The 13,070-nt window shown below is 47.7% G+C and overlaps 2 protein-coding genes across 2 annotated transcripts in view; one reads left to right on the top strand and one right to left on the bottom strand.

The window, feature by feature from the left end:
- Positions 1 to 13,070, bottom strand: part of LOC135519807 (neurobeachin-like protein 2) — a 190,046-nt gene that overhangs the window by 109,507 nt on the left and 67,469 nt on the right.
- The window catches only part of LOC135521295 (neurobeachin-like protein 2), a gene marked incomplete at its 3' end in the record, with an annotated part of 60,370 nt that overhangs the window by 34,178 nt on the left and 13,122 nt on the right, over positions 1 to 13,070 (top strand). The window contains 4 exon segments of the mRNA XM_064947214.1: positions 220 to 392; positions 3,105 to 3,663; positions 5,820 to 6,004; positions 9,047 to 9,203. Coding sequence (XP_064803286.1) covers positions 220 to 392; positions 3,105 to 3,663; positions 5,820 to 6,004; positions 9,047 to 9,203 — 1,074 coding nt within the window.

The raw sequence follows: 13,070 nt of genomic DNA, 5'->3' as shown, positions 1-13,070 counted from the left end.
GCCATTGCTTCTCTCTCTCTCCATCGCTCTCTCTCTCTCTCTCTCTCTCTCTCTCTCTCTCTCTCTCTCTCTCTCTCTCTCTTTCCATCGGTCCTCTCTCTCTCTCTCTCTCTCTCTCTCTCTCTCTCTCTCTCTCTCTCTCTCTCTCTCTCTCTCGCTCTCTCTCTCTCCCTGTCTCTCTCTCTCTCTCCATCGCTCCTCTCTCTCTCCTTCTCCCAGCTCTTCTACCTGATCTATGACAATGAGGACTATGTTCGTCAGCTGGCCCGTCAGCCAGGCTGGCAGGATGTGTTAACTAAGCTCTATATGAAGGAGTCCTATGAGTCTCGCGGTCCCTCCCTGGCAGGCTCCAGCACCCACAGCTCCCTGGACCCCTCCCGCCCCCCTCTCAGGTACGGATGAGTTCCATTAGTCGATTGAGGGAATCTGTATCGATTCGAAAAGTTGGGAATCAATAATAACTTATGTGATATTTTATATTTCTGGACAATAAACAAGATAGTTTCTGGATTCAGCTCTACCGCTGCTATAGATCAGTCAACATGTGTTCAGCTCTTCCCCTGCTATAAATCAGTTAACATGTGTTCAGCTCTTCCCCTGCTATAAATCAGTTAACATGTGTTCAGCTCTACCCCTGCTATAGATCAGTTAACATGTGTTCAGCTCTACCCCTGCTATAGATCAGTTAACATGTGTTCAGCTCTTCCCCTGCTATAGATCAGTTAACATGTGTTCAGCTCTACCCCTGCTATAGATCAGTTAACATGTGTTCAGCTCTACCCCTGCTATAGATCAGTTAACATGTGTTCAGCTCTACCCCTGCTATAGATCAGTTAACATGTGTTCAGCTCTTCCCCTGCTATAGATCAGTTAACATGTGTTCAACTCTACCCCTGCTATAGATCAGTTAACATGTGTTCAGCCCTTCCCCTGCTATAGATCAGTTAACATGTGTTCAGCTCTTCCCCTGCTATAGATCAGTTAACATGTGTTCAACTCTACCTACCCCTGCTATAGATCAGTTAACATGTGTTCAACTCTACCTACCCCTGCTATAGATCAGTTAACATGTGTTCAACTCTACCTACCCCTGCTATAGATCAGTTAACATGTGTGCAGCTCTATCCCTGCTATAGATCAGTTAACATGTGTTCAGCTCTACCTACCCCTGCTATAGATCAGTTAACATGTGTGCAGCTCTACCTACCCCTGCTATAGATCAGTTAACATGTGTTCAACTCTACCTACCCCTGCTATAGATCAGTTAACATGTGTGCAGCTCTATCCCTGCTATAGATCAGTTAACATGTGTTCAGCTCTACCCCTGCTATAAATCAGTTAACATGTGTTCAGCTCTTCCCCTGCTATAGATCAGTTAACATGTGTTCAGCTCTACCCCTGCTATAGATCAGTTAACATGTGTTCAGCTCTTCCCCTGCTATAGATCAGTTAACATGTGTTCAGCTCTACCCCTGCTATAGATCAGTTAACATGTGTTCAGCTCTACCCCTGCTATAGATCAGTTAACATGTGTTCAGCTCTACCCCTGCTATAGATCAGTTAACATGTGTTCAACTCTACCTACCCCTGCTATAGATCAGTTAACATGTGTTCAGCTCTTCCCCTGCTATAGATCAGTTAACATGTGTTCAACTCTACCTACCCCTGCTATAGATCAGTTAACATGTGTTCAACTCTACCTACCCCTGCTATAGATCAGTTAACATGTGTTCAACTCTACCTACCCCTGCTATAGATCAGTTAACATGTGTTCAACTCTACCCCTGCTATAGATCAGTTAACATGTGTTCAGCTCTACCCCTGCTATAAATCAGTTAACATGTGTTCAGCTCTACCCCTGCTATAGATCAGTTAACATGTGTTCAGCTCTACCCCTGCTATAGATCAGTTAACATGTGTTCAGCTCTTCCCCTGCTATAGATCAGTTAACATGTGTTCAGCTCTACCCCTGCTATAGATCAGTTAACATGTGTTCAGCTCTACCCCTGCTATAGATCAGTTAACATGTGTTCAGCTCTACCCCTGCTATAGATCAGTTAACATGTGTTCAGCTCTACCCCTGCTATAGATCAGTTAACATGTGTTCAGCTCTTCCCCTGCTATAGATCAGTTAACATGTGTTCAGCTCTTCCCCTGCTATAGATCAGTTAACATGTGTTCAGCTCTACCCCTGCTATAGATCAGTTAACATGTGTTCAGCTCTACCCCTGCTATAGATCAGTTAACATGTGTTCAGCTCTACCCCTGCTATAGATCAGTTAACATGTGTTCAGCTCTACCCCTGCTATAAATCAGTTAACATGTGTTCAGCTCTACCCCTGCTATAGATCAGTTAACATGTGTTCAGCTCTACCCCTGCTATAGATCAGTTAACATGTGTTCAGCTCTACCCCTGCTATAGATCAGTTAACATGTGTTCAGCTCTACCCCTGCTATAGATCAGTTAACATGTGTTCAGCTCTACCCCTGCTATAGATCAGTTAATTAACATGTGTTCAGCTCTTCCCCTGCTATAAATCAGTTAACATGTGTTCAGCTCTTCCCCTGCTATAGATCAGTTAACATGTGTTCAGCTCTACCCCTGCTATAGATCAGTCAACATGTGTTCAGCTCTTCCCCTGCTATAGATCAGTTAACATGTGTTCAACTCTACCCCTGCTATAGATCAGTTAACATGTGTTCAGCTCTACCCCTGCTATAGATCAGTTAACATGTGTTCAGCTCTACCCCTGCTATAGATCAGTTAACATGTGTTCAGCTCTTCCCCTGCTATAGATCAGTTAACATGTGTTCAGCTCTATCCCTGCTATAGATCAGTTAACATGTGTTCAGCTCTTCCCCTGCTATAGATCAGTTAACATGTGTTCAGCTCTACCCCTGCTATAGATCAGTTAACATGTGTTCAGCTCTACCCCTGCTATAGATCAGTTAACATGTGTTCAGCTCTACCCCTGCTATAGATCAGTTAACATGTGTTCAGCTCTACCCCTGCTATAGATCAGTTAACATGTGTTCAGCTCTATCCCTGCTATAGATCAGTTAACACACAACTCTTACTAAATGTTGAACTGCTCCCCTCTCAGGAGAGATCACAGCATGGTCATAGAGGACTCTCAGTACGCTCACACAGACGTCTTCCTCCCTTACACCTCGCCGGATGATGAAGAGGAGGAGGAGGGAGACGGCGAGGGCCTGGGAGCGATGAATATCTCCGAGCGTTTCTCCGACCTCTCTCGGTCTTCCCCTAACAGCAGTGGAGGCACGTTGAAGGACTTTGACGACTCTCTCCAATTGAAGTGGTTTGACTCGGTAGAGCAGGGGAGCCGCTCGTCATCCCTGTCCAACACCGTGGACGTCCCCTCCGGTCGGCCCCAAGAGGAGGCTCTCTACCACCCTCTGTCCCCCTTCGGCACCTCACCCTTTGAGCTGGAGCTGGGGGGTATGAGGGGTGAGAAGGGAACATGGAACCACAACCCTGTGGGGGGTAGTCAGGCAGGCACCCCCTCCCCCCTGGAGCACAGCCGGTCGTTCCCCTCTCTGAGACCCAGGAAGAGCTCCAGTCTGTCCAACGTGCTGGACGACACCAACTATGGAACTGACCCCCGGGCAGCTGACACCATCTCCAACACCTCCAACCCACAGGTACTGTTATCCTAACCTTAACCTTAACCCTAACCACTGGTACTGTTATCCTAACCTTAACCCTAACTTTAACCACTGGTCCTGATCATTCCTAAGGTATGCTGTGTGGTGTTTGAATAAACTGGACAAACGTGTTGAATATGAAGCCCAGTGTCTTGTGTAATGTCCCGTATCCATAATGCTCCTGAAATGTGTCAGAAAATCACAAGTATTAGCATCCCGTGAGCATGACTCCTATTCAACCAGCGTGGCTCAGTGTACATGACTCCTATTCAACCAGCCTGGCTCAGTGTACATGACTCCTATTCAACCAGTGTGGCTCAGTGTACATGACTCCTATTCAACCAGCATGGCTCAGTGTACATGACTCCTATTCAACCAGCCTGGCTCAGTGTACATGACTCCTATTCAACCAGCCTGGCTCAGTGTACATGACTCCTATTCAACCAGCGTGGCTCAGTGTACATGACTCCTATTCAACCAGCGTGACTCAGTGTACATGACTCCTATTCAACCAGTGTGGCTCAGTGTACATGACTCCTATTCAACCAGGGTGACTCAGTGTACATGACTCCTATTCAACCAGCGTGACTCAGTGTACATGACTCCTATTCAACCAACGTGACTCAGTGTACATGACTCCTATTCAACCAGCGTGACTCAGTGTACATGACTCCTATTCAACCAACGTGACTCAGTGTACATGACTCCTATTCAACCAGCGTGACTCAGTGTACATGACTCCTATTCAACCAGCGTGACTCAGTGTACATGACTCCTATTCAACCAGCGTGACTCAGTGTACATGACTCCTATTCAACCAGCGTGACTCAGTGTACATGACTCCTATTCAACCAGCGTGGCTCAGTGTACATGACTCCTATTCAACCAGCGTGGCTCAGTGTACATGACTCCTATTCAACCAGTGTGACTCAGTGTACATGACTCCTATTCAACCAGCGTGGCTCAGTGTACATGACTCCTATTCAACCAGCGTGGCTCAGTGTACATGACTCCTATTCAACCAGCGTGACTCAGTGTACATGACTCCTATTCAACCAGCGTGACTCAGTGTACATGACTCCTATTCAACCAGCGTGGCTCAGTGTACATGACTCCTATTCAAACAGTGTGGCTCAGTGTACATGACTCCTATTCAACCAGCGTGACTCAGTGTACATGACTCCTATTCAACCAGCGTGACTCAGTGTACATGACTCCTATTCAACCAGCGTGGCTCAGTGTACATGACTCCTATTCAACCAGCGTGACTCAGTGTACATGACTCCTATTCAACCAGCGTGGCTCAGTGTACATGACTCCTATTCAACCAGCGTGGCTCAGTGTACATGACTCCTATTCAACCAGCGTGACTCAGTGTACATGACTCCTATTCAACCAGCGTGGCTCAGTGTACATGACTCCTATTCAACCAGCGTGGCTCAGTGTACATGACTCCTATTCAACCAGCGTGGCTCAGTGTACATGACTCCTATTCAACCAGTGTGGCTCAGTGTACATGACTCCTATTCAACCAGCGTGACTCAGTTTACATGACTCCTATTCAACCAGCGTGGCTCAGTGTACATGACTCCTATTCAACCAGCGTGACTCAGTGTACATGACTCCTATTCAACCAGCGTGGCTCAGTGTACATGACTCCCATTCAACCAGTGTGGCTCAGTGTACATGACTCCTATTCAACCAGCGTGACTCAGTGTACATGACTCCTATTCAACCAGCGTGACTCAGTGTACATGACTCCTATTCAACCAGCGTGACTCAGTGTACATGACTCCTATTCAACCAGTGTGGCTCAGTGTACATGACTCCTATTCAACCAGCGTGACTCAGTGTACATGACTCCTATTCAACCAGCGTGACTCAGTGTACATGACTCCTATTCAACCAGCGTGGCTCAGTGTACATGACTCCTATTCTACCAGCGTGACTCAGTGTACATGACTCCTATTCAACTGAATGTGATGAGGGATAAGAGTCGTGCTGAGAATGAGGAAACTATCCAACCAGCGGTTCAGTATCCTAGAATACGTCTGTGCCGATGCCGCCGCGGTTTAGTCCGTCTCCGACACGATGTACTGTATCTGTGTGTCTAACTGTGATTATGGTGTGTGTGTGTGTGTGGTCCCTTTCAGCAGATGCCAGAGGAGGAGCTGTGTAACCTGCTGACTAACATCGTGTTCTCTGTGCTGTGGTGTGGCAGCGGGTCGGAGGGGGGGGAGGACGCCGTGTGGAGGGAGAGGGGACAGGTCTTCTCTGTCCTCACCAAGCTGGGCTCCTCCTGCCAACTGGTCCGCCCGCCTGACGATATCAAATGCAGGTCAGTCAGTCGACAGCCAGCCAGCCAGTCAGCTATTTAGTTTGTTATCTAGTTAGCCAGCCAGCCAGTCAGTCAGTAAGCTATTTAGTTAGCCAGGCAGCCAGTCAGTCAGTCAGTCAGTCAGCTATTTAGTTAGTCAGCCAGCCAGCCAGTCAGTCAGATATTTAGTTAGTTATCCAGTCAGCTATTTAGTTAGTCTGCCAGCCAGCCAGTCAGTCAGTCAGATATTTAGTTAGTTATCCAGTCAGCTATTTAGTTAGTCAGCCAGCCAGTCAGTCAGTCAGCTATTTAGTTAGCCAGCCAGCCAGTCAGCCAGTCAGCTATTTAGTTAGTTATCCAGTCAGCTATTTAGTTAGTCAGCCAGCCAGTCAGTCAGTCAGCTATTTAGTTAGCCAGCCAGCCAGTCAGCCAGTCAGCTATTTAGTTAGTTATCCAGTCAGCTATTTAGTTAGCCAGCCAATCAGTCAGTCAAATATTTAGTTAGTTGTTCAGTCAGCTATTTAGTCAGTCAGCCAGCCAGCCAATTAGTCAGTCAGCTATTTAGTTAGTTATCCAGTCAGCTAGTTAGTCAGCCAATCAGTCAGTCAGCTATTTAGTTAGTTATCCAGTCAGTTATTTAGTTAGTCAGTCAGCCAGCCAATCAGTCAGTCAGCTATTTAGTTAGTTATCCAGTCAGCTATTTAGTTAGTTATCCAGTCAGCTATTTAGTTAGTTATCCAGTCAGCTATTTAGTTAGTTATCCAGTCAGCTATTTAGTTTGTTATCCAGTCAGCTATTTAGTTAGTCAGCCAGCCAGCCAATCAGTCAGTCAGCTATTTAGTTTGTCAGCCAGCCAATCAGTCAGTCAGCTATTTAGTTAGTTATCCAGTCAGCTAGTTAGTCAGTCAGCCAGCCAGCCAATCAGTCAGTCAGCTATTTAGTTAGTTATCCAGTCAGCTATTTAGTTAGTCAGCCAGCCAGCCAATCAGTCAGTCAGATATTTAGTTAGTTATTCAGTCAGCTATTTAGTTAGTCAGCCAGCCAGCCAATCAGTCAGTCAGATATTTAGTTAGTTATTCAGTCAGCTATTTAGTTAGTCAGCCAGCCAGTCAGTCAGTCAGTCAGATAGTTAGTTATTCAGTCAGCTATTTAGTTAGTTATCCAGTCAGCTATTTAGTTAGTTATCCAGTCAGCTATTTAGTTTGTTATCCAGTCAGCTATTTAGTTAGTCAGCCAGCCAGCCAATCAGTCAGTCAGCTATTTAGTTAGTCAGCCAGCCAGCCAATCAGTCAGTCAGATATTTAGTTAGTTATCCAGTCAGCTAGTTAGTCAGTCAGCCAGCCAGCCAATCAGTCAGTCAGCTATTTAGTTAGTTATCCAGTCAGCTATTTAGTTAGTCAGCCAGCCAGCCAATCAGTCAGTCAGATATTTAGTTAGTTATTCAGTCAGCTATTTAGTTAGTCAGCCAGCCAGCCAATCAGTCAGTCAGATATTTAGTTAGTTATTCAGTCAGCTATTTAGTTAGCCAGCCAGCCAATCAGTCAGTCAGATATTTAGTTATTCAGTCAGCTATTTAGTTAGTCAGCCATCCAGCCAATCAGTCAGTGTTTGCATCCCAAATGGCACCCTATGGGCCCTGGTCAAACATGTTGTTTGGGACCCAGGTTAGTCAGTCAGTCACTCCCACTGTCCTTGATATGCAACTCCCTCTGTCTCATGTCAGTAAACAGATTCATTTCGGTGACTTCAAACCAAGTTTTATTTGATCAAATGCTTGGTAAACAACAGGTGTGGACTAACAGTGAAGTGCTTACTGACGGGCCCTTCACAACCATGCAGAGAGAAACGTAATAACAATGAGGAACGATAACTAGGTACATACACAGGGTACCAGTACTGAGTCCATGTGCAGGAGTGAGAGATCATTGATAACTAGGCTACATACACAGGGTACCAGTACTGAGTCCATGTGCAGGAGTGAGAGATAATTGATAACTAGGCTACATACACAGGGTACCCGTACTGAGTCCATGTGCAGGGGTGAGAGATAATTGATAACTAGGCTACATACACAGGGTACCAGTACTGAGTCCATGTGCAGGAGTGAGAGATAATTGATAACTAGGCTACATACACAGGGTACCAGTACTGAGTCCATGTGCAGGAGTGAGAGATAATTGATAACTAGGCTAGTACCGAGGCCAGTACTGAGTCCATGTGCAGGAGTAAGAGATAATTGATAACTAGACTAGTACCGAGACCAGTACTGAGTCCATGTGCAGGGGTGAGAGATCATTGATAACTAGACTAGTACTGAGGCCAGTACTGAGTCCATGTGCAGGAGTGAGAGATAATTGATAACTAGGCTACATACACAGGGTACCCGTACTGAGTCCATGTGCAGGAGTGAGAGATAATTGATAACTAGGCTACATACACAGGGTACCAGTACTGAGTCCATGTGCAGGAGTGAGAGATAATTGATAACTAGGCTACTAGTTAGGGGGCACTAAGGTGTTGAACGCGGAGTTGTAGTCAATTAACAGCATTGTCACATAGGTGCTCCTCTTGTCCAGGTGGGAGAGGGCAGTGTGGAGGGCAATAGAGATTGCATCATCTGTGGATCTGTTGGGGCGGTATGTGAATTAGAGTGGGTCCAGGGGTGATGCTGTTGATCTGAACCATGACCAGCCTTTCAAAGCATTTCTTGGCTAAAAATGTGAGTGATAGTCATTTAGGCAGGTTACCTTGGCGTTCTTGGGCACAGGGACTATGGTGGTCAGCTTGAAACATGTAGGTATTCCAGACTGGGTCAGGGAGAGGTTGAACATGTCAGTGAAGACACTTGCCAGTTGGTTGGTGCTGTGCTCTGAGTAAGCATCCTGGCAATCCGTCTGGCTCCGCGGCCTTGTGAATGTTAACCTGTTTAATGGTCTTACTCACATCAACCACAGTTCTGTGCTGTTTTGGTTGAGCAAAATGTAGCCCTAAATGTTAACTGGCTAGTTAAATGTTGACTGGCTATTCTCCCTCCCTCTTTTCTGCTGCGTTTCTATCTCTCAGTCTGTTAGAGATGATGCTGGAGTCTTCTCTGTCAGACCTGAGGGACTCTCAGGGTGTCTCTCTACCATACTTCCCCAGTCTGCTGCGTCTCCTCAGGCTGCTCCAGGACTTCCTCTTCTCAGAGGGAACAGACAACCAGGCCCTGTGGAGCGAGAAGGTACAGTACTGCACCATGGTCCACACGTTGTCTGCATCCCAAATGGCACCACATATTTCTATGTAGTGCACTACTTTTGACCAGGGTCCATAGGGCTCTGGTCAACAGTAGTGCACTATATAGGGAGTAGGGTGCCATTTGGGATGCAGATAATATCAGCCATGCTCAATTATCTGTGAATGTAAAATCTGTGATCTGATGGTATCCTTTTGCATAGGGTTGACCTTTTTACCAAACAGCTGAGAGAGAGACTATGGATGTGTGTGGAGTACGTGCCACTGAGATGAGAGTTTTGTCGGTACAAACTGTCCACTATATAAACCATATGTTGAGGATGTCTAACCTTGATTGCAGGAAAATATTACTCACCTCTCAGATGTAAAGTCCCCTGTTTAGGGGACCTGCGTGGTTCTGGTTCCAGTCCCGACCGATGTTTTCACTTAGAAATCTATCTGTGGACCCCGTAGATGGAAATGGCTTGCATTGAGCGCCAGCCCTAGTTCCCACAGACCCCGTAGATGGAAATGGCTTTGCATTGAGCGCCAGCCCTAGTTCCCACAGACCCCGTAGATGGAAATGGCTTGCATTGAGCGCCAGCCCTAGTTCCCACAGACCCCGTAGATGGAAATGGCTTTGCATTGAGCGCCAGCCCTAGTTCCCACAGACCCCGTAGATGGAAATGGCTTGCATTGAGCGCCAGCCCTAGTTCCCACAGACCCCGTAGATGGAAATGGCTTGCATTGAGCGCCAGCCCTAGTTCCCACAGACCCCGTAGATGGAAAGGGCTTGCATTGAGCGCCAGCCCTAGTTCCCACAGACCCCGTAGATGGAAATGGCTTGCATTGAGCGCCAGCCCTAGTTCCCACAGACCCCGTAGATGGAAATGGCTTGCATTGAGCGCCAGCCCTAGTTCCCACAGACCCCGTAGATGGAAATGGCTTGCATTGAGCGCCAGCCCTAGTTCCCACAGACCCCGTAGATGGAAATGGCTTGCATTGAGCGCCAGCCCTAGTTCCCACAGACCCCGTAGATGGAAAGGGCTTGCATTGAGCGCCAGCCCTAGTTCCCACAGACCCCGTAGATGGAAATGGCTTGCATTGAGCGCCAGCCCTAGTTCCCACAGACCCCGTAGATGGAAATGGCTTGCATTGAGCACCAGCCCTAGTTCCCACAGACCCCGTAGATGGAAATGGCTTGCATTGAGCGCCAGCCCTAGTTCCCACAGACCCCGTAGATGGAAAGGGCTTGCATTGAGCGCCGGCCCTAGTTCCCACAGACCCCGTAGATGGAAAGGGCTTGCATTGAGCGCCAGCCCTAGTTCCCACAGACCCCGTAGATGGAAAGGGCTTGCATTGAGCGCCAGCCCTAGTTCCCACAGACCCCGTAGATGGAAAGGGCTTGCATTGAGCGCCAGCCCTAGTTCCCACAGACCCCGTAGATGGAAATGGCTTGCATTGAGCGCCAGCCCTAGTTCCCACAGACCCCGTAGATGGAAATGGCTTGCATTGAGCGCCAGCCCTAGTTCCCACAGACCCCGTAGATGGAAAGGGCTTGCATTGAGCGCCAGCCCTAGTTCCCACAGACCCCGTAGATGGAAAGGGCTTGCATTGAGCGCCAGCCCTAGTTCCCACAGACCCCGTAGATGGAAATGGCTTGCATTGAGCGCCAGCCCTAGTTCCCACAGACCCCGTAGATGGAAAGGGCTTGCATTGAGCGCCAGCCCTAGTTCCCACAGACCCCGTAGATGGAAATGGCTTGCATTGAGCGCCAGCCCTAGTTCCCACAGACCCCGTAGATGGAAATGGCTTGCATTGAGCGCCAGCCCTAGTTCCCACAGACCCCGTAGATGGAAATGGCTTGCATTGAGCGCCAGCCCTAGTTCCCACAGACCCCGTAGATGGAAATGGCTTGCATTGAGCGCCAGCCCTAGTTCCCACAGACCCCGTAGATGGAAATGGCTTGCATTGAGCGCCAGCCCTAGTTCCCACAGACCCAGTAGTATATGTTTTGCGCCTATGTGTGACGTAGGATGTGAAATCTGAAACCACTTGAAGCTGGGATGTCCGTCCTAGCGTTTTAATTGGCTCTTCCTACTGTCCGTCATCTCCTGGCTGAACCCTATGTCACAGACACTGACAAAGCACATGCCTGCAATCCTTACATCGTAGCTCAACAAGAGAGTGGTTTATTCACTATAGCACATTCAGAGATCCATTTACAGCCATTAATCTCATATCATTCCTAGATTTGAAACAAAAAAACACTTTCTGTTTCTCATAGATGGACAATAATAATATATATTTTTTTTACCTTTATTTTACCAGGCAAGTCAGTTAAGAACAAATTCTTATTTTCAATGACGGTCTAGGAACAGTGGGTTAACTGCCTGTTCAGGGGCAGAACGACAGATTTGTACCTTGTCAGCTCGGGGATTTGAACTTGCAACCTTTCGATTACTAGTCCAACGCTCTAACCACTAGGCTACCTTGAGAGGAAAGGCGAGTTGCTAACGTGTTCAGGAAGCCAGGCTAGAGGTCTGTGTGGCTCACAGCGGTGGGGGCCGATGTTTTGATCAATACTAATATGAGAGGAAAGGCGAGTTGCTAACTTGTTCAGGAAGCCAGGCTAGAGGTCTGTGTGGCTCACAGCGGTGGGGGCCGATGTTTTGATCAATACTAATATGAGAGGAAAGGCGAGTTGCTAACTTGTTCAGGAAGCCAGGCTAGAGGTCTGTGTGGCTCACAGCGGTGCGGGCCGATGTTTTGATCAATAATAATATGAGAGGAATGGCGAGTTGCTAACTTGTTCAGGAAGCCAGGCTAGAGGTCTGTGTGGCTCACAGCGGTGGGGGCCCATGTTTTGATCAATAATAATATGAGAGGAAAGGCGAGTTGCTAACTTGTTCAGGAAGCCAGGCTAGAGGTCTGTGTGGCTCACAGCGGTGGGGGCCGATGTTTTGATCAATAATAATATGAGAGGAAAGGCGAGTTGCTAACGTGTTCAGGAAGCCAGGCTAGAGGTCTGTGTGGCTCACAGCGGTGGGGGCCGATGTTTTGATCAATAATAATATGAGAGGAAAGACGAGTTGCTAACGTGTTCAGGAAGCCAGGCTAGAGGTCTGTGTGGCTCACAGCGGTGGGGGCCGATGTTTTGATCAATAATAATATGAGAGGAAAGACGAGTTGCTAACGTGTTCAGGAAGCCAGGCTAGAGGTCTGTGTGGCTCACAGCGGTGCGGGCCGATGTTTTGATCAATAATAATATGAGAGGAAAGGCGAGTGTCTAACGTGTTCAGGAAGCCAGGCTAGAGGTCTGTGTGGCTCACAGCGGTGCGGGCCGATGTTTTGATCAATAATAATATGAGAGGAAAGGCGAGTTGCTAACGTGTTCAGGAAGCCAGGCTAGAGGTCTGTGTGGCTCACAGCGGTGCGGGCCGATGTTTTGATCAATAATAATATGAGAGGAAAGGCGAGTGTCTAACGTGTTCAGGAAGCCAGGCTAGAGGTCTGTGTGGCTCACAGCGGTGCGGGCCGATGTTTTGATCAATAATAATATGAGAGGAAAGGCGAGTTGCTAACGTGTTCAGGAAGCCAGGCTAGAGGTCTGTGTGGCTCACAGCGGTGCGGGCCGATGTTTTAATCAATAATAATATGAGAGGAAAGGCGAGTGTCTAACGTGTTCAGGAAGCCAGGCTAGAGGTCTGTGTGGCTCACAGCGGTGCGGGCCGATGTTTTGATCAATAATAATATGAGAGGAAAGGCGAGTTGCTAACGTGTTCAGGAAGCCAGGCTAGAGGTCTGTGTGGCTCACAGCGGTGCGGGCCGATGTTTTGATCAATAATAATATGAGAGGAAAGGCGAGTGTCTA

The sequence above is a fragment of the Oncorhynchus masou genome, chromosome 29 (assembly GCF_036934945.1).
Source record: "Oncorhynchus masou masou isolate Uvic2021 chromosome 29, UVic_Omas_1.1, whole genome shotgun sequence".
In the NCBI taxonomy this organism is placed as follows: Eukaryota; Metazoa; Chordata; class Actinopteri; order Salmoniformes; family Salmonidae; genus Oncorhynchus; species Oncorhynchus masou.
Note: the sequence above shows the minus strand (reverse complement) of the source record. Positions and strands in the feature narration are given on the sequence as shown.